This window comes from Ambystoma mexicanum, chromosome 4q (assembly GCF_040938575.1).
Source record: "Ambystoma mexicanum isolate Mex_15411 chromosome 4q, UKY_AmexF1_1, whole genome shotgun sequence".
Lineage (NCBI taxonomy): Eukaryota > Metazoa > Chordata > Amphibia > Caudata > Ambystomatidae > Ambystoma > Ambystoma mexicanum.
The window spans coordinates 1,105,788,347-1,105,811,313 of NC_090928.1; the positions used below are offsets into that span (position 1 = coordinate 1,105,788,347).

At 45.5% G+C, this 22,967-nt stretch overlaps 1 protein-coding gene across 1 annotated transcript in view; it reads right to left on the reverse strand.

Annotated features, from left to right (window-relative positions):
• The window catches only part of LOC138468215 (xanthine dehydrogenase/oxidase-like), a 551,126-nt gene that overhangs the window by 61,809 nt on the left and 466,350 nt on the right, over positions 1-22,967 (reverse strand). The window contains exons 30-31 of the mRNA XM_069608675.1: positions 13,517-13,591; positions 9,971-10,023 (exon numbers count right to left, since the gene is read on the reverse strand). Coding sequence (XP_069464776.1) covers positions 9,971-10,023; positions 13,517-13,591 — 128 coding nt within the window. The remainder of the gene's footprint in view (positions 1-9,970; positions 10,024-13,516; positions 13,592-22,967) is intronic.

Sequence of the window (22,967 nt, forward strand, 5' to 3'; positions counted from 1 at the left end):
TAAAAGGCTGTGAACGGTCTTTCTCAGGAGGACGCGCTCCTGGTTTAAGAGTGGATGATGTTACACGAACACTGGCACTGCGTAATAAACGCCCTTCTTCCGGATCCTGAGCCTGAAGCTCTTGTTCCGAGAGCTTGTTGGAGTCGGCAGTCCTGACAGCCATGACAGGTAGGACTGAAAGACTGCCACTCTTCGCCACTCTGCGTCCGCTCCGCAGAGGAGATGGAATTTTGAAGGGAAGTTCGAAACAGTAGGGACACGCCTCCAGGCGTGAACACTGGAACGCAGGAAAACGAAATCAAAGAGGTGAGCAGCAAGACTGCCACTCTTCGCCACTCCGCTGCGCGGAGGAGATGGCATTTTGAAGGGAAGTTCGAAACAGTAGGGACACGCCTCCAGGCGTGAACACTGGAACACAGGAAAACGAAATCAAAGAGGTGAGCAGCAAGACTGCCACTCTTCACCACTCCTGGCAAATCATGACAACCAAAGTATGTCAAAGCAACAACTTTTTAAAAATATGATAACTAAATACAACAGTATTTTGTTTGCCAGAGTGGCTATTTGTTATTTTATTATTCTTAAAGGATAGTTCCGGGACTTTTTTTTTATTGTCCCTACGGGTCGGCCATGTGTTTGTAAGCATAAATCGGTAGATCGTAGGAAACTTTCCTATGGACCTTACCCGACTTTTCGCCCATTATCGCACTCGAAATCAGCCTCCATTTTGTGATAATCCTATCATTCCGCCGCATCGACCTGGCTCACCTGCCTTTGCGGCACTAAATCAAATCCCCCGCCCCTGAGCCTGACATCAGCAGACGCGTACTGCCCATTTCAAGCACGTCTCGTGTCAACAATCGCTGCGCCTCAGCTATTGACGTGTTGCCATGGAAATGGCAGGACGCCTCTTTCCCCAATAAGTATAAACAGACCGTTTCACAACATACAGCAGCAGATTTTCGATTCCATTCCTCTCTCTGTGTTACTTTGAGTATTCTGTGACTCGTTTCAGTGCTCTGGTCAGCTACCTTCGCCGCTTGTAGCCCGTGTGAACACCTGTACCATCTCTGTAAATTATTTTACTATCTTTACCGCACAATGGCCACAATAATGCCGTATATGTACGAGCCCGAGTACACCGAGGAGGAACTACTGGAAAGGCAAGCACGCGAAAACGATGGGGATTCGGACGGCAGTTGGGAGGACCAGTCAACGGATGAAGAGCCTGGACCATGTCGCATGGACGGCGTCTCCACCTGGTGCACGTGCAATCGGTGCGAGCTAATGCCAACTGAGGAGGAGAACTGCTGCTGCCGTGAAAATTCCGGGTGCTTGGCCTACATTTCGGAAAGCGAGCAAAGTCAGCAGGAAGGCGAGCAAAGTCCGCAATGCATCACCGAGCTGCCAGAGTTCAGGGAAGCCTGCCTCTCACGGACAGTGTTGAGGATGATGATGGTGCTTATGCACGAACTTCGTGGCACTGTTCGTCCGCGTAATCCGAGTAACGAGTAAGTATACTCTGTTTGTGATGTCAGTGATGCCACCACTATTTCATGGTCGTCTCCCACATATAAAATTACATTTACATATCATTCGAACGCATGTAAATTGGTTCCATATAGTGCATTTTCTAGATATAATTTTTTTCTAAGAAAAATGACATGTGTTACCTGAATCGACATTGATAAGAAAGTTTGGTCAGTTTAATACAGTTTGCATCTTTTTTTTTCACAGGTGGTACAGGCTGGTGGCCTATCGTTGCTTCACTTGGTGGCTTCACGGGAGGCTCGGACACCGCATTCGGAGAGTAATACCTGCCTGTGCGGTACTTGCCATTAGACAACATTTCCCCAGTGACAGTGGACAATACCGCGGATTTTCCCTCGATGTGCTGCAACCTCAACTTTACAATGTGTAATGTTTATTATTTATGTTTAATTAAAATCTAAAATAAAGCCCAACATATATTTTAACAATGGTTGTTTTGATTTTTTAAATGAATCTAGTGTATATTCTCCTGGGAGGGTGAGGTATTTATAAACTCACCCCCCTGCCTTCCATGTAGTAGATCCTGCAGCCATCCTCTTACATTCAGTTAGATGGCCTCTCCTTGGTGAGGCCCTGCGGCAAACGGGTCTTGTCTGCACGACCACCGCCCCGATCCACCCCCCGCCCTATCAAAGGCAGTTCGCACCGGGGTACTTGCGCTGCTGGCAAGTGGAGCTGTCAGGGAGCGATAAAGGCCAAGAGGTGCCAAAGACCATGTACACTTCAAAGTGGTCTATAGAGCATGGGTTGTTGTTCCCATGTCTACCTCCAGACCCCGTGTCTCCTGCCAAGCATCCCCCTTCACGCTGGACGGCCCCCTGCAATCCACATAAGTGTGTCTCCATTCACGAGTCTTCCTGTGTCTTGTCTGCACGACCACCGCCCCGATCCACCCCCCGCCCTATCAAAGGCAGTTCGCACCGGGGTACTTGCGCTGCTGGCAAGTGGAGCTGTCAGGGAGCGATAAAGGCCAAGAGGTGCCAAAGACCATGTACACTTCAAAGTGGTCTATAGAGCATGGGTTGTTGTTCCCATGTCTACCTCCAGACCCCGTGTCTCCTGCCAAGCATCCCCCCTCACGCTGGACGGCCCCCTGCAATCCACATAAGTGTGTCTCCATTCACGAGTCTTCCTGTGTCTTGTCTGCACGACCACCGCCCCGATCCACCCCCCGCCCTATCAAAGGCAGTTCGCACCGGGGTACTTGCGCTGCTGGCAAGTGGAGCTGTCAGGGAGCGATAAAGGCCAAGAGGTGCCAAAGACCATGTACACTTCAAAGTGGTCTATAGAGCATGGGTTTGTTGTTCCCATGTCTACCTCCAGACCCCGTGTCTCCTGCCAAGCATCCCCCCTCACGCTGGACGGCCCCCTGCAATCCACATAAGTGTGTCTCCATTCACGAGTCTTCCTGTGTCTTGTCTGCACGACCACCGCCCCGATCCACCCCCCGCCCTATCAAAGGCAGTTCGCACCGGGGTACTTGCGCTGCTGGCAAGTGGAGCTGTCAGGGAGCGATAAAGGCCAAGAGGTGCCAAAGACCATGTACACTTCAAAGTGGTCTATAGAGCATGGGTTTGTTGTTCCCATGTCTACCTCCAGACCCCGTGTCTCCTGCCAAGCATCCCCCCTCACGCTGGACGGCCCCCTGCAGACCGCATAATGCCACGACATATACACGTCATTCATTCACAAACACACCCCTGTTTCGAATTCTTTATAACCCACTTCATATTTCTAATGAGAACTTCTTTGCGCTTTGCTAGTCAACCCGTGAAGGTGCTGGTTATCTGCTCTTCGTCTCTGTGAACTTCTGTGACCACTTTGAGCAAACTCGTCAGTTTGCAACCTGTGAACTGCTCCCTGTTCTACGACAAGAAACTACTCTGATCCCTGCATCTAACTGTTTGTTCGTCAAGGTAAGTCCATGTACCATAATCATTTTGCGTCCAATTTTTTAATTTATATCTATTTGCTAGTAGTCATCAAATTGCATCCATGTTTTCTTTTCGTTCACGACAGTACATGCAAGGAACTAGTCACATGTTCTGAGTTTAGTCAAATTACTTTTTCTATTTTTTGAAAGTTATTGAAATACTTATCCGCATGTGAATAACGTGTATAGTTCCAAGAACCAAAACGGACCTTGCATTGAACCTTTTATGTGTCATTTAATGTTTTAACACATTGGTATTCATAGAGAATTGTTGATCTTTACTTTTCAGAACTTTCCATAATGCCTGCCTGTTCCATTGGCGGTTGCCCTTCGAAGACCCATAACAAATCTGAAGGTACTATAATGCATGTTTTCCCTAAGACAATAGATCAGATAAGAGAATGGGTCCGATATTGCGGATATCCATCCTCTGAGATAGAAAGTAGAGTCCTAGAAGTCTTTGCGGACAAGAGGGGTGATCGATACCGCATCTGCAGCAGGCACTTTAGCCCAGACATGTACTCCACATCATTGCTAATAAAGAAGAAAACACCGCGAGCGAGGCGAAAATTGCTCTCAACCGCTATTCCCACTCTATTCGTCCACATCCCTCCACTGGTGAGTCAAGTTTACGTATTTATCTCTCGGCATTGCGGTAGTGTGTAGCATTAGCTAACAATAATTTCCCCATTTATGTATCCACTCAATATGAAGGCGGAAGATTCTCCATCCGTGTCGTTATTGCAGTCATCAGCCACTTCAAGCGCCTATCGGGTAATCTTACTTAGCTATTCTGACACTGACTTGTTTTAGGCATGTAAATCAATAGTTTTAATTGATCGTGTAATTATTTTACCTAATGGTACACCACAGTACTCGTCCTCTAGTCTTTGTTTTCAGTTATAATTATTGTTATCCAAAATAATGCAAGTACTGTCTTTCAGGGAGATGCTGAGGGGTCCAACGCATTGACGACAACCGTAGATGTCACTCAGATGCTCGAGGTACGTTTCCGGACAGTTCCATCGATGGAGATCATCAGATCTTGCATTCTTGTAGCGTGATTGTTACACACAATGTTTCTTTCGTTTTTAGCCATTGGTATGTCCTTCTGTCGTCGCCCTCCTATGTGTCTTCTTTTTTCAATATTGTGTTCATTACTAATGAAAGTCCTATGTTTCAGGGAGTCGATGGAGCATTAGTCCAAGAAGAAGGGGGAGCATGCAGTTACGGGTCGGCGCAACAACTTGCAGAAGTGTGCACCGCAGTTACAGCGTCCCTTGATGTTCTTATGCATTTCGAGGTATGGATACTGACAGATCAATCATGCGAGATCAAATGACGTGATTACATCCGCTATACTTCCTTCTTTATTAACGCAAGTACTATGTTTCAGGGAGCTGACGGAGCTTCTTCAACAAGAACATCACCCCTAGTAGTTGATGCAGATCTCTGGGTGGTGACACTTCCAACGATGGAGCAAATCGAATCATATTTAGATATCCATTATTTATTTTAGACAACTGATCATTTGTGCAGGTCTATTTAGATGAGCCGTTGACGCCTGCAGAAAGTTTATGTTCTTTTAAACAAAATAGAAAACCATACTAATGCAATTACTGTGTTTTAGGGAGTTGCTGAAGCGTCATCTTCAATAATATCATCAATGGAAGTCTATGCGGAGCCCGAGGTATGGATCTTGACAGTTCAATCTAACTAGATCAACAATGCGTGAACTATTGTCGTTTGAATGTTCTACACAATGCGTTCATTCGTGTTTTGCTATTGAGATGTACGTATGGGTATTGGTCCCCAAGTACATTTTGTGTTTTCAATATTATTATACATACTAATGAAAGTTCTATGTTTCAGGGAGTCGATGGAGCCTCAGTGAGTGATGGATGTGCTTATCATGAAAATATAGTCGTTGCAGCGCGAGAGGAAGTGGAGACATGCACACACGAGTCGGAGCAACAGCGTCCAGATGTTGAAGTTCGAGGAAAGAAAGTTTCAAAGAAAAGAAAGCAAAAGAAGGTTAGTGTCCTGTTCACTATATTATGTTGTCTTTCACTGTCAATAGTTCAATACTGTAAGTTGTGTTTAAACTGAACATCCCTTTTCTAATCTGTCCTCTAGTTGCGAGTGGGTGTAAGAACTAGATCTACACAGACAGTGAAGCGAACGAGAGATGTTGCTTGTCAAACCTTTTGGCAGGGACTTGAGACTGGAGATGCATCGTGCCAATGGGAAGAATATGAAGTGATTGACAACGGAGCTATACCACCACCAGCCATTGATAGTGAATGTCCTCCTGGTAGTTTGGATGCAGTCGGAGATCAATTCACAGAATCCACACCCGCAAAAAATAAGAGCGCGCGAAAGTTGAAGACATTGTTTTTTTCTCCCATCTCCGGACAAGGAACAGATGTTGCAATGGAAGAGAATGAAGTGGACGACAATGAAACACCATCAATATCACTCAGCATAGCGGAAGACGATATCAGAGATTGTACCTTTCATGCGAGTGACATGTCCTCAACGTTACAGGCCGAACCAGCTGGGATGCAGAGTGACAGTATAAGGAAAGAGGCCAAATTCATTGTATTCGATAGCTGTTTGATGGATATTATTATGATGATGAAATGTGGGCATTGGGTTGGTGGGGAAGTATGTGGGGAGCCATTGATTAATGTGACTCGTGCAATTCGAGGCACTAACCTTAAAATACATGCCACCTGTACACAATATCATCCGTTCGCATGGTCTGCACAACCCATGCTGGGGCAACTGCCAGCAGGCAATCTACTTTGTGCAGCGGCCGCACTTTTTAGTGGTTCAAGTTTTAAAAAGTTACAGTATTTCTTTCAGTTTGTGGGAATCCATTTCATTGCGAAAAGTCAGTTCTACAAATACCAAACCGATTATCTATTTCCAGCCATCAGCGAAGCTTGGAGAATGGAAAAAATGTCAATGGAAAGTACATTCGCGGGCAAACGCTTCAGGCTAGCCGGTGATGGACAGTGCGACAGCCCAGGATTTTCAGCCAAGTACTGCACCTACCACTTTCAGGACATGGAAAGTAAGAAAATTGTGAGTTCGGTGGTCGTGCAGGTGTCACAAAGTACATCCTCAGTGGCCATGGAGAAAGTTGGCTTTGTAGCATCATTGCAAGAACTACAATCGCGGGGAATGGTGATCGACCTGATAGCCACGGACAGACACGTTTCAATTGCCAAGACAATGAGAGAAGAGTACAAAAATATAAATCACCAATTTGACGTATGGCATCTTGCAAAAACAATCAATAAAAAATTGTCGGCTGCAGGAAAAAAAAAAGATATGCAAGGTATTTCACAGTGGTCCAAGTCAATCAGCAACCATCTTTGGTGGAGCTCAAAAACATGTGAAGGGTCGTTGGAAATTCTACTGGAAAAATGGCGGTCAGTAATGTTGCACTGTAGCAACGTACATCGATGGTCGACAAATGAGCATTTCCACAAATGTGAACATGGCCATTTGTCCACAGAGGAAGCACGGAAGAAGAAGTGGTTGATTCCTTCATCACCCACTCACAAGGCCATTGAAAAGATTGTATTTGATAAAACTATAACAAGAGATTTGAGGGGACTCACGGAATTCTGCCACACAGGAGATTTGGAGGTGTTCCACAATATGTGCCTAAAGTACAGGCCCAAAAGATTGCATTTTGGCATGGAAGGCATGATAAATCGGACTCTTCTAGCGGTCTTGGCACATAACCATAATGTTGGCCGTCAACAAAGTAGGACGACCGGAACTTTAGGGACGCTTCGCTACAATAAGGCCTTCACTAAAAGAAGTAAACAATGGGTGATCAAACCAGTGTTTGAGGATATGCAATATGAGTTTATTGAGAGACTTATCGTAGATGTCCTCGATAGGCACATACATGGAGTGGTGAACGAACCTATGCAGGGGACAACTGCATTGCCACCCAACATTGCCTCTGTTCCATGTCCACCTAAAGCAGAGCTCATTGAGAAATACACATCACGGTTTAAATGATTGTAATTTGATTGTCTGTTCTCTCGAGTCTCCTCATGTTGCAGGCCCATTGCAATTAAACCAAACAGTAATATAAATCATTTTTACAAAAATTATAGAATGTTTCCGTATTACAAACACATGGCCGACCCATAGGGACAATAAAAAAAAAGGCACGCAGACAAGATGCCCTTACACTAACTGCAGCTAACTAGAAATGTGTGCTCGCTCAAAGTGAAGGTCAGCTGCTTTGATGTTTTGCTCGGGTGGCGGAACGGCCCACGACCCAATATAAGGTTCTATTGTGATTTGACCTTGACAGGCCGGGACCATCCTGAAAGACTAAGAAAAGATAATGAATAAAATTTCAGAAACGAAACGATGAGCCACGTTCATTAGAAGAAGTAACGTCGGCAAAGAAGGAGTGGTGTTTCGGGTCTGCCCTACACAGAGACACAATGGAAAATGCAAATATAATGTAAGTAACTTTTGATGAGTTTATACCGCAATTTCATTACTATACAGTGGCTTTAAAGACGGGTTCAGTTGTACTTGTTCGTTCTATGTGGCATATTGTTTTCTACCGCGCACTATCTTGAGGAGAAACATCTGCTTTTACTGAAGCACCTCAAAACCTTCCTCTTTGCTTCTGCTTTCTCTCTCCCTCTCCCCTGCTACAACTGGTCCACTGTCTGCGACCTCGGTCCTGGGCCCTTCCACTCTCCACCTGCACTGCCTCCCTGTCAACCCCTGCACTGGGGGACTGTCTCAGTATCCTACAGCCCCCCCTTCCCAGCACTTGTTCTGCACTTACCTTGCACTTGCCACCAGCTGGCCCTATTTATTTATTATTTTATGCTACTTACCTTGTACTCCACTCCCCCCCCCTCCATGCCTCGCCACGCCTTTAAACACTTGTGTACACCCAGTAGCGCTGTCCTCGCTATGAAATGAATAATTTTAATAAGGATCTGATGGTGAGACTAATTTCATTTTTTATGTTTTTAGGTACATCATTCACTACTGTCTGTGTCACGAGTACCAGACACCGGCGGACGGCTTCTACAGCCGCCAGTTGCTTCTCCGCGTGAACAACGTTACCACCCTGACCATTTTATGGGACGATCGCCAAGTACAAGTATGCCCTTACGCGGTACTAACGGTTAGATGCAACATACCTACCGTTGTGGTGGCCTAGTGCCTCGTTGTTGGAACAGCCATGCGATTATCAGTGCGACCGAAGAGCTTATTTTTATCGTAAACCAACACCCTGTGTACTGCACACGAACATCGCTTCCCTCAAGACGAACTAATTTGGATCGAGAGCAAAGAAAAATGCAAATCGCTGAATATTCTCTAAACATTTGATGTCCAATAAACGTACTTTGCCAAATGTACAATCTTGCCGTTTGCTTTTAAACCACGGTTTCACATTCCGAATTGTGGTGCTGTATTGTGAGATGCTCTAAGACCCTGTGTACAGCAAAGGACCATCGCGTTCCTCAATACGAACTTTTTGGAACATGAGCAAATAAAAATGCAAATCGCTGAATATTCTCTAAACATTTGATGTCAAATAAATGTACTTTACCACATTTACAATCTTGCGGTTTGATTTCAAAGTACAGTTTCATATTCCGAATTGTGGTGCGCTGTATTGTGAGCTGATCTGTGTTGATTTCCGGGGTCTGTGTGGAGTCGCGTAGAAGACGCCTGGGCGCGTTTGCCTACGCAGCTCAGTCACGTCACGGATAGAGGCGGGGAATATGAATGTTTTGATAAAGTCTGTTTCAGGGGCGGGGGATTTGATTTAGTGCCGCAAAGGCAGGTGAGCCAGGTCGATGCGGCGGAATGATAGGATTATCACAAAATGGAGGCTGATTTCGAGTGCGATAATGGGCGAAAAGTCGGGTAAGGTCCATAGGAAAGTTTCCTACGATCTACCGATTTATGCTTACAAACACATGGCCGACCCGTAGGGACAATAAAAAAAAAGTCCCGGAACTATCCTTTAAGCTTAATTCAATGTTTGTATTCCCGCGATGACACTTGCTATGTTATCATCCAGACTAAAGGATATGTGACGGATCTTCCTGTGATCACATCAGGGTCAACGAGTGTGTGTTGTTACGTCCTGTGAGGTCATCAGATGTGTGATGTAATTTCTCCTATCTCGGGTTTTCTGATGAGTTGAAATCCTGACTGTAAATAATACCTGTATTTAAGAAACTGTTGAATTCAGAAAGAACCCCAGGGTTTTGAATTTCTGAAGAGTTTGTGTAAAGTCCCTAGCTACCTTACTATGTGGTATTTAACCCATTAAATGAAAGGGAAGTTTACTTAAAGGGACCATGATCACCACATTCTCCCAGCATTTTGCTTCAATTAAAGAGCAGTGACATTCGTACATCAATAATGACTGGACTATCAGTGCACTCGCAGGTTTTATTATGCTAGACTTACTTGTAAAATCCAGTAGCCGATAGACTCACACGGTCCAAATATGCAGCGGATACCTAAAGAAAATTACATACATGTCAAATAATGCAATGTAATGCATCCATGGCCCCCAGAGATATCAATATTAATATGGCTGTTCACACTATCCTTACTTTGGAAAGAGGTACACCGCCCACTTATCAAATGAATACAATTGAAAATCTAGAATACATGTAGTTTTAGTGATAACGATGAACACACCTAATATTAATCAAAGGGAAAATAGGTAGGGATCCTCAAAGAATTTACTGAGTCCAAAACCCTTCATTAATTTATGCTCCTATTATATACATAATTTGAGTTGATACGTGTTTCTCGCCAAAAGGGCCCTCCTCAGTTTTGTCTTTGGTGGGCTCTTTAGCGGGTATCAGATGAGACACCTGTGTGATCAGGCATGGCACAGTATTGCAGCTCTGACACTGTGATCAGGCATGGAACAGTAGTACAGCTCTGATGCTGTGATCAGGCATGGAACAGTATTGCAGCTCTGACACTGTGATCAGGCTAGGAACGGTATTGTAGCTCTGATGCTGTGATAAGACTTGGAGCAGTATTACAGCTCTGATGCTGTGATCAGTCTTGGAACAGTATTACAGCTCTGACGCTGTGATCAGACATGGAACAGTATTACAGCTCTGAAACTGTCATCAGGAATGGAACAGTATTACAGCTCTGATGCTGTGATCAGGCATGGAACAGTATTGCAGCTCTGACACTGTGATCAGGCTAGGAACGGTATTGTAGCTCTGATGCTGTGATAAAACTTGGAGCGGTATTACAGCTCTGATGCTGTGATGAGGCTTGGAACAGCATTACAGCTCTGACACTGTGATAAGGCTTGGAACAGTATTACAGCTCTGATGCTGTGATAAGGCTTGGAACAGTATTACAGGTCTGATGCTGTGATCAGGCTTGGTACAGTATTACAGCTCTGATGATGTGATCAGTCTTGGAACAGTATTACAGCTCTGACGCTGTGATCAGACATGGAACAGTATTACAGCTCTGAAACTGTCATCAGGAATGGAACAGTATTGCAGCTCTGATGCTGTGATAAAACTTGGAGCGGTATTACACCTCTGATGCTGTGATGAGGCTTGGAACAGCATTACAGCTCTGACACTGTGATAAAGCTTGGAACAGTATTACAGGTCTGATGCTGTGATCAGGCTTGGTACAGTATTACAGCTCTGACGCTTTTATGAGGCTTGGCACAGAATTACAGCTCTGATGCTGAGAAAAACAAGACTGAACTGAGCCTTGAAATAGTGCAAAACACGCCTGCTCAGAATATGTGTGTAGTTGGTGCACAAATAAATTGCAGATTTTGCTCTCTGACACATTATTCCATAAATTAATTAGCCACCGTTAAGCAGCAAGAGTGCCCCATTGTTTGAGGAAACTTGATTATTTTCCATAGTCTGACTGGACACGTGGCATACTGTTCTCTCCTGAAGGGATACTTGATTTCAGCCTCAGTATTTAATGATTACCAGGTGTATGGAACTGGTACATTGGCACTGTTCGCTACCATAAAATATCAACCTCTCTGTTCTGTCACAGTAACTCTCATTGACCAAATGCCTTTTCTTAAGTATAATATTTTAAGTAACTAAAAGCAAGTTGTTGTCAGCTGATGAAAGTACTAATTTTGTCCTGAGTATTTGAAAAACGTCTCTCAGTGTGATGGGCCCCGATCCGCATCACGCTCCTTGCAATGCGGTTGCATGTAGCAAAGTAAAATGTGCATCGTTTTAGTTTGTGATCCACAATCCTGGTTTCTCCTACAGCACCATGAGTGCAATATTTTTGATGATTTGTCCATTAGCCACATAACGTACCCCCAGAAAAAAGAGGTTGGGTTAATATTGGGGTGCACAGGTCCAATCCAGATGAGCCAGATCTACTCCATGTTTCAGTATAACCAAACAAGTATATTAGGAAGCAATACATGCACACGGTGTTCTTTACATAGCTACTGGTTATCTTGAAAACCTGGTGCGGTTGGGGTGTTAAAGGACTGGGCCGGTCAGGTTTAGTGCCCCAGTCTAGTGGGAAATTGCACCCGTTGGCCACTAACTTGATGTAAAACCTTTTTGTTACTAATTCAAACATATCCAGCAATATACCTAGGGGGAAGGAGGGCAAGGAGCCTGAATTCATACATTAGATGTTTCTAGTCTAACTCAATGTTTTGAGGTTTTCATTTGGATTACTAAAATGTAGTACCTTCTTATAGCTACAGGGGCAGCACCAGATGGGACAAACATTCACCCTTTAGCATTGGCTCATCCTCCACTCGCAATGAACAGAAGATTTTTTTTTGGACCTCAAAACAAGAGGGGCCTAAGTTCTTATGGTGCCGTTAGTGTAGGCACTGATAAGGACCCTAAAACAGTAGAGCCACAGCATTTAGGTTGTTCTCAGAACACAGTGAAGATGGCTGGCTGTGCCAGTGCCAGTCTTCAGCTACACATATCATGGTTTAGGCGCTTCTGTCATTGAAGCAGCGCCCGAGATGGCTTCCAGCACTGATCATGTTTTTCCTTGATATGAGAGTCTCATTGTGGCTGTCTGGGGGAACACAGTTGAATGAAAGCGGTGTGGAACAGTACATCTCTAGGCATATGTGTTCTTAGGAATAAAGGAGCCGCAACAGATTACCCGTTCAAGAGCCACCAATGTGAGTCTACATGTCATGGCCCATCGCAACATCTGGGAAAACCTTTTGAAAATATACTTGGACATGTTAAAGAGAAATAATTCAAAGCTCTCTGGAGTCCCCCAAAACAAACCCCCATTCACCCATCTGTTTAAACGTGTAGATTGAGGACCACTTACATTCATTAACCTTGACAAAATGCAGGTCCCCAAAACTGAACACCAACAACATTTTAATATTTGAGGAATTTGAATGGTTGTTTAGTTTCTTTGAGCTGAAAGTGATTATCCGTTCTTGATGACTGATGGGGAAAGTCAAGTTTTGAAATTAGTTAGGCCAGAGACAATGCTATTAGCCCAGAAGTATTCTACTGGTTCATATTTCAAATGTTGGGCCTCATGCTAGAATGAGAAGGGGACACTGCGCTGATGACTGCTGTGTCTGAGGGGAGCCTTCGTGTAACTGTGAACTGCCTTCCTCTTCCACCTGCCATGGTTCTAGTCATTGTTTTTGTAAACTCAGTTTAGGGGGGTTGCTCCTTGTGTTATGAAAGGCATTACATGATGTTATACTAATACAGTTCTGTACCTTAAGGTTCTTGTGTGTAGGAACTGTGCATCACCTTGTTGTACACTCTTGGCTCGTTGGTTTGGTTTTGATCAAATCCTCGATATTTTTTGTTGTTTTATTCTTGAGCACTAGGCCTCTCTCCACTTAGTCCTGTTTCTTACCATAACTATTTTAAAATGCAACAACTATTCATATGGCCCCTCATCTCTCGATAATACTCTTGGATCCTGAAATAAGAGAATTAGTAACATCTTGTGGACGTTTAAACAGGAACATACCCATTCTTCCCATGATCCATTGGGGTTAGACGACTTGTATGGCTCCAGCCTTTCCAAAATAGTCTGGCATGCATTCTAAAGAAAGAGAAATGGGGTGATCAACACACACACATGTATTTCACTTAGTGTTCAGTAGGCTATTGTTGCAGCTGCTTACCACTGAAGGTCCACAAACATCTGCATTATGTATTCATTTCACAATGGGTCTAGGCTGTGGACTTCAGCAGAAGAATAAAACCAAGTGAGGTTTTAGAAAACTAGATAATACAATCAGGCATCATCACGAATTTCTTAAGCTGAAGAATTGCTAGTCATGTTGCTTCCCCTTAAGAGGCACTGGAGATCTTTGAAATATACCAGTGTATACTGTGTAGATTTCCTGGAGGAAGGCTTTTTATGTAGGCTTGATGGCAGATGTTGAGCTAGTCCATCGCCTGGATAACCACTTGCCCTGAGTGAGTCATAGACTGAACTCCCAGACTTGTCACTTTTTTGCACCTTTTGAATTGTAATGCAGGGTCCAGGCCTGGGATGTGTCACAAATAATCAATGTGATTCTGTGTAAACAATATACACGTGTGTTGTAATTGCAGGCATTTGACATTGGTTGAGAATTGTTATGATGCAACAGAAAATAATGGCATCTGTGAGAGATTGCCACTGACTCTTTTGGTCGATGGCTGTGAACGAAGGTTGATGCACTGCATTGCAACTAATAAAGACCAGAACTATTACTGCTGTCTGTGTCCGCATTAGCACAAATTGGCAACATGATCGGCAGCCACCAGCGCTGCAACGATGCCAGATCACCCTGGACACATGCATCTCCAACGTGGATGCACCGCAGGGTCCTCACAGTTTGAATTGAGCTTGTTATGCCTGGAGTCAAATCACCCACAAACATCACAAATGGGTGTGCATTTTACCGCTGCATTTAAGGGCTGGCCAGTTCACAAGTTAGGAGGAAAATATCATTTTTAACTCCAGCTTTTTGCTGTGGACCCAATGGGGAATGGGGATTTACTGCCCCACCGCAACTCGTGATCCGGCGCAAATTGCACCGGACCGAGTTGCGGTAGCGCTATTGCTACTGGGATATTGCCCAATTTAAGCCTTTTCTGTACAGTTGCAGTCCCCAGCAGGCAACTCAGCGTCGGACGTCCATCTTCCTGCACATGCAGGACAATCCACGCTTAACACGATGTTCAGCTACCATTCATTGCTATTGTTCCCCCACCTCGTAACCAAGTCACGCTTTCTGTGACATGCTTAAAGGCAAGTATGCATGTGCCTGCTGATGGATCATGGTATCGGCGCCTCATATCAACCTGCAGATTCCCCAGTGCTCTCTTGCATGACTTCTCTGTGAACTGTACCAAAGCGAAGAGGAACAAACAAACAAACAAACAGAAAGAGAAGGGACCTGTTACTGGCCCTGCTCATTCTAAGCACAAAGCAGTGGCAACAGGGGCACCAGAGTGCACAGCTAATTCCCTGTAACAACAAAAAAAGCAGAAAGAAATAAAGGGACATTGTGTTCATTGGAAACCTTGTGTCATTTTGCTTTGGAAAGGAGAGAAATACATAAAAAAATAAACAACAGATTAATCTCCTGGATGGTCCCCGAAAATCACTCCCATTCCCTGGCAACCCTGACATGCTCAGGAAACGCTGACAGGAAGCATTAAAAATTTACCTGGCAGAGACTCAGGGCACTAGATTTACTATTGCCCTCAAGGAGGTGATCTTTGTATTAGTATTTTGCATTTATATCGTGCACTTGACGGACCAAACCGTATAGCGGCACAGATGAAATCATACACATTCAAAGCAACACTAGCCCACAACGGAAATGCAACACAGCAACGCATCTGAGAAGAAACGACCTAAAAAGAGAAGTCTTCAAAGCTCTGCGAAACTGGCATAGGGATTTAATGGCCCTAATTTCAATTGGGAGTGAGTTCCAAATGTTTTGGGCCGAAGATGGCAAATCCTCTATCTCCTCTTGATGAGTCAGCTGAGTGTGGGAGGAGATGACAGTTACTAGACCGCAAAGATCCTATAGGTTGATAAGGCCGGATCAATTCACTCAGATATATCGGAGCCAGCCCATGTAGACATTTAAAAATAAAGCAGGCCACCTTAAATCTAATGCAGCCTTCAACCGTGAGCCAATGTAAGGCTTGACGAGATGGAGACACATGGGCCATTATGACAAGCTTACAGATCTCCCTGATAGCTGCATTTTGGGCTTTTTGAAGTCTCAGCATTTGTTTTGCAGGGATACCAGGCAGTTGGCTGTTGCAGTAGTCCAGGTGTGCATTAGTCAGGGCACTCACCACTGGTGCATGATCTTCCACAGGAAGGTAGGGGAGCACCTGACGTAAAAGTCTCAACATATAATGCAGTGCCTGGACCTTTGCTCCAATCTGACTTTCACTGCCCAAATCCTCTTACCAAACACAGGCTAGATGTTTAACCTTGGAGACACATTTTAAGCTAGTTCCCAAGAGAACCGGGAAAAGCAACATCTTGGCAGCCGTGAGAAGATGTTTTGGACCGAACAAAATCAGTTTGGTTTTAGCTGCATTTAATTGAAGCTGGTTGTTGGACAACAACCAACCTCCTCCAAACAATGCCCTAATTTGCCAAATGCTTCATCAAAATTAACAATCCTGACCAAGATTTGGGTGTCGTCAGCGTAAGAATGGAAACTCATCCCATGTCGTCTCAAAATTTCCAGCAGAGGGCGCATATACAGGTTGAACAATAAAGGTGCATTGATGCATTGTCTGGGGTTAGAAGGCCAACACCTATCCAGACACCTTGTACCCTTAATGCAAGAATGAGGAACTTCAGCAGAATGAAACCATCAATTACTTTGTTAATGACCTTAGAACATTACCTGTATCCTGAAATTTCACGACAAGATCGGCTTGTAGTCCACACGCAACCCATGCCTCTGAGAAAGACTATGGGCCACCTCATCACAAGTTGGGCGGTAACCCTTAAAAGGGGCGGTAACGGATTTAGCACTGTCAATACCGCTCCGCCGGATCACAAGCCAGCGCAAATACCGGCAACTGTAAAATCAACCCGCGCTATTACAGTCAGCGCTATTACAGCCAGCGGTATCTGTGCGGGAAAAGCCAAGCGCATTCACAGCCAAATCACAAGTCCATGTGCAGCACTATTAATATTGTCAAACACCAGCACAATTACCTCCAGCGTGCATCTGGAGGTAAATGAACACAGGTCTCAGAAATTAAGTCACAGGTGCTCTCAATGCACTCCAGATGGCTACATAAGGCACACCCCTACCCCAAACACTGTTTCCAACACCATGCTGTCATTATTCACTGTGAGCTGGGTCAGGCAGCTGCACCTGGAAGTAGAGATGTAGGACAACCATGCCATGGTACCGGGAGTACAGGAAAGTGGGGGAGGCGGAGAAGAGCCCAAGCCAGATGTGCACCCATCCCCAGGGTCATTCCATCACTGGGGACCCACATTGACACCCATTTGGTGACCCTGTACCGCCTGAACAGAGAGACCGTTTATGAGCTGCTCAGTACAATACATGAGGACCTAGGGAGCAGGATAAGCATCCATACAGCTGTGCCCCGACTGCTAAAGTTAGTGTCAGTATTACAATTCTTGGGTACAAACCACACACATGACTACATGTACCACAATGTAATAAGCATGAGCCAAAGCAATGACAAAGTAGTGAAGGCCGGTAGGCAACTCAGCATGCTACATGCATAAGAGCAACACACAGCAAACATTGCAACTAACGTCTCACTGTGAACTGCACTAGTTACATGTTGTTCCTTAATGTGATTTCTGGCTGCGCTGTGACTCTCGCATCTAGGTGAAACACTGCCCCGGTTTTTACTATGCTTTTAATGTGATTTCTGGCTGCGCTGTGACTCTCGCATCTAGGTGAAACACTGACCCGGTTTTTACTATGCTTTTAATGTGATTTCTGGCTGCGCTGTGACTCTCACATCTAGGCGAAATACTGCCTTAGTTAGCTAACCTGCATTGCCAGCCTGCCACCACTTATACTTGCCCAGCTCGCCTGCCTACCTAGGTCTAAGCACTCTTGCTCCCGCCTAGACTACCTAACTACCAGCACACGGACTCTCACTAGACTGCTCAACCTCCTTGCCACCCAATTACCATAACTAATTTAGACATACACCCTGCACACGCCACCAGCCTACACCCTTAGTCCAAACCTGGAGTTGCCTTACCAACTCCTCCCTGCCCATGACCACTATGAAAACTTCCCCACACCAAACACTTCACCTTATACTGAGCCTCCTCACCACTATGGCACTTGCATTTGCCGCCTCACACCCTCCTAAAGATAGAAACATGAGACTGAGGACAAGATTGCCCAGCCTACATGAACCATCATCCTACTATAACCACAGAGGTCACATTGATCTAGCAAACAAACGCTCGCAACATACCAAATCTGCCCCTATCACAACATCCAACCAGACTCCGTCACAAGACACACCCTAACCAAAAATAAACAACCTCCCACTACTACACCAGCCAATACCTTATCACTAACTGGTTCACTAGTCAATGCTAGATCTATGGTAGCCCACGCTACAGAGATCTCTGACACCTTAACTAATGAGAACCTAGACCTACTAGTCATAACCGAAACATGGCTCCATGAGGCGGCTGGCCCGGCCATCATGCTAGCAATACCGGATGGCTACCAACTACTAAGAGTTGACAGACCTCACACCAAAGGAGGTAGCCTAGCCATTATCCACAAATCCACTCTACCCATCAAATTAGCTACTAATGTACTATTTCAATCATGTGAACTCCTTACTGCTAAACTTCACCTCTCGTGCAACCGTACCCTCACTATGCACGTCATCTACAGACCTCCTGGACCACTAGGATCCTTTGAAGATGACGTAACTAGTATCTTAACCAATAACACTAAAGACCATGCTCAAATCCTACTACTGGGAGACTTTAACTTGGGCTTCAATGACTGTAATGACAAACACGCCCTATCCGTTGCTACACTCTTGAATGACTATGCCTTAACTCAAAAAGTCTCCTCCCCCACTCACGTCAAAGGTAGGACCTTAGACTGAGTTGCTGATCGGAATTGCAACATTAGCTACACCAACATTCTGCCACAATCTTGGACCGACCACTACTTAATTGTATTCAACGCCTCACTTGACCTTATCCGACCCAAACCTATACTCATGGCCCCGCCTCTCCCCACCAGAAATAAAAAAGATATCACAGCAGAACGACTCCTACCACACCTTCTCCCCACACTCGACAATCTAGACAATACTACAGACCCTACTCTGCTTGTGGAAGTTTACAACAGCACGATGATTAAGGCACTTGATTCGAATGCTCCCACCAAAACTCGCAAAAGTAAACAACTCTGTCATTTGAACAACTGGTTCACACCACAGCTGAAAGACCTCAGAATTCAAAAAAGAAAGTTACAATCAATTTGGCAACACTCACCCACGGTGGAGAACAAAATCAAATTAGCCACATTTGCCAAACAGTATAAAAAGGAAATTATAACCACCAAAAGGAATACCTTTAACAACAGAATATCTAAGGCTAAATCAGATACCAAGGAACTATTCTCTATCCTCCGGGAAATGGAATCACCCATACCCCCGACTGATAACATCCCTAAAAATAAACTCTGGTGCACTAATATACAAAATGCCCTGGCGGGCAAAATTTGTCTGCTCCAAACCAAAATTCCAAATAAAAAAGCCGCCCTGCTCCTGTAAACTGAACCCATACCTCATTCAGAGCCGCCCCTAAACCAGCCTAACATTCCTCACCCATTCAGCTTCAGACAAATAACCATACTAGAGACAGAAAAAATCATACTATCTCTAAAACCATCCAACTGCAAATGAGATAACTGCCCTCCCCAAATCATAAAAGATGCAGCTAGAGATCTAGCCCCCTTCATCTCTAAACTCATTAATGCATCCTTTAAGTCAAACCTAGTGCCTAATAACCTAAAACAATCCTGGGTGCTCCCCCTCCTAAAAAAAACAAACACTTGACCCTGCTATACCGACAAACTACAGACCCATCACCACCGTCTCATTCTTGCTCAAAATCATCGACAGAGTAGCGTATCTGCAAATTCAGGATTACTTAGAAGCTAACAATTTACTAGGCTCTCGGCAATCAGGCTTCCGTCCCCTTCATGGTACCGAGACAGCCCTGATTGACCTCAAGACCCAAATTGACGAGTTGAAGGACAATGGCAAATCAGCTATGCTACTCCTCCTTGACCTTTCTGCGGCCTTCGACTTGGTAGATCACGCAGTTTTATGCAATCACCTCAGTTCTGCCGCTCATTTTTCAAGTGATGCCATAACCTGGGTACAATCCTTCCTGGCAAACTGGACAATAAGAGTATTCTCCCCACTAGCAGCTGCTGATCCCACACAAGTTCCATGCGGTGTCCCTCAAGGATCATGTGTATCTCCAACGATGTATAACATCTTCACTAAGCCTTTGTTCGACAAGTTGGACAGACTGGGTGTCATCTACACTAATTACGCAGATGACACGCAGATCCTTATCCCCCTTTCGGGCAACTTCTTGGCGGACACAGCCTTAGTGAATAAGATATATCTCCTCATTTAGGCATGGATGGCATCTCACGGCCTCTGCCTGAACGACGACAAAACTTACTGATCCTCGGCTCAGAGTTGGCCATCAAAAAATTGGACTCTAATTATGCTTCATTTAACATAGACAATAATGTCATCAAAGTGATGCCTGCAGTTAAAACTCTCGGGGTCTATCTTGACTCAGCGCTCACCTTCAAGAAACAAACCAACTCACTAGCATCCTCCACTGCATACACCTGCAAACTGATCCGAGCATGCAGACCATTCCTAACGGAAACTAGTTGCATTACTCTAGCGAACGCACTTATCATATCCAAGCTGTATTACTGTAATGCCCTATATGCTGGCTCTAACAAACACATCCATGACAAACTCCAAACGCTCCAAAATAACGCTATCAGAGTAGCCTTAAACATTCATAACAGAGCTCATATCTCCACCGCTAGGAAGAATATCCATTGGCTAAAAATCAAAGACAGGATTGCGCTTAAAACCTTATCCCTTACCTCTAAATGCCTTAACAACATAGCGCCCCCCTACCTGGTAAACAGAGTCAACAAGAGAATCTCAATCCGGCCCACCAGAATGACGAATGCCCACACATTAGTGGTGCCCAGATATAAAAAGAGCACAGCGGGCGGATAGCTGCTCAAACCTGGAACAGACTCCCCCTTGATCTCAGAATGGACCAACCCTACACTAGCTTCAGGCGGAAAGTCCTGACCTGGATTCGTTCCATCGACACTTAGCCTGACCACCTTACCGCCACTTATTCTAGAGACATGCGGATGAGTATAACTAGATTACTGGTTTCTAGACAACCTGCTCTATCTGCATTTCTGTATTTCTGTACTGCCTGTATATGCGTTCATCTTATCTGTATAACCGTTTTTTGTCTTGTAACCAAGTTCTCAAGTATCCTTGTGCTGCCTGCGCCCAGTTACCCTTGCGGGTTTGGTTTTTGCGCTATACCAAATAAACAAACAAACAAACAAACAAACAAACAGCCACAAGTAATGCCAGAAAAATGCATGATACTGGTGACACAGCATGCACAGACATTCTACGGGCACATGCCATGGGATGAAGCCCCATATGCATGTACATGATGGCCATTGCCATGATACTGTGTAAGTCCACCCCACACATTTCACAGTGACTAATGTCTTTTCCTCTCCCAATGCGGGTGACTCTGGATACCCACAGCTGGCTTGGCTGATGACCCCTGTGCATGATCCATGAACACCGCAAAACATAGCCTACAACCACTCACACAGCAGGACCTGTGGGTGCACTGAATGTACTTTTGGACTCCTGAAAGCACATTTCTGTGGCCTAAATCATACAGGCAGGGCCCTTATGTACGCTCCAGAGAAATCAGAAACAATAATGCTTGTGTGTGCCCTGCAACACAACATCTGCATAAGGAGGAATGTACCTTTACCCCCTGACATGTACATGCCACCCGCAGGTGATGATGACGAAGTGCCTGAGGAAGGGACCACAGCAGGCAACCTCAGAGATGATGTGAGGCATAGAAGAATGGCTCGCCAGGCATTGATTGACAATTTCTTTTAAGTAATATCCCTGGCACAAGTCATGCACTGCTGTGTGACTGTCACTTCTGTAAATAAACTCCACAATGACACAATTAGGAATGTCCTTGCATTGATGCAGTTCAACTGTATTGTTCTAAATATGTGCCCTAACGATCCCCCTCCCTCCACCCACCACCAACAACCAACTCCGGAGGCACACTATCCCTCCTCCCATCACCAACTCCCCAGCACACTATCCCACCTCCCTCCTCCCATGGCGATAAGTGTCTCTATGTTTTTTACAACCGTGGCATCTCCCCCCCCCCGCCAGCTCCTGGTGATCTTGGGCACAGATGGCGCTGGGACTGACCCCTCGGTGTGCTCAGTTGAGACTCCTCTGTGGGAGATGTAGAACTGGAAGGAATGGAGCCTGTTCCCCAAAGCTGTTGGCGTGTCAATGTGTTGCTCTGGTGGATGGCATCAGTGAGTGCTGAGACACCTTTGGACATCTCCCTGACCCTCTGTCTGTATACTGTCAGGGGGGCCATACTGGCAGCTGCCTCCGCCTGGTTCCTCGTCATGTTCTGCACAATCCTGTGGGTGGCCCCTTGTAGGCAGTTACGGATTGCCTACAGGTGTTCGGAGTGTGTGCGCCCTATTGCCTCCTTCTCCCTCTGCACTCCATCTCTTTCAGGCTGTGCAGCACGGTGCTGCTTGGTTGTGTGTGGCATATGGGAGAGGGGCTGTGCGTGGCCCTGGGCTGAAGTCAGGGGAGCCATAAGATGGTGTGTCAACGTCTGGCTCAGGTGTCTGAGCATGCTTACCCGGCAGTGGCAAGGGCTGCCTGGGGTGTGAGCATGCCGGCAGCAGCTGCTGGCACAGGGTGCTCCATCAGGGGTGTGGTGAGCATGGCACCTGGATAGGTCACTTGCCACCCCTTCCCACTGCTGTGATGCTTAGGGCTGCCCTTGGTGCCTTGCCCCATGGCTGTTGTGGAGGGTGGCTGATGTGCCACCTCGTCAATCCACCTTGTTGACATGCCCAACCTCTGGGTCTGCTGACGTGTGTACCTGTCCACTGGGGCATCTTATGTTTGGCTGTCATTTATGCATGCACTAGTGGTGGGAGGGGGGTTCACTTACCTCCTTGCTGCTGGCACCCGCTTCTGCACCACCGACTCCCTCAGTTCCTTCCATATCCAGCCCTGTGCTGCACTTTTCCTCCCAGGTGGTGAGGACC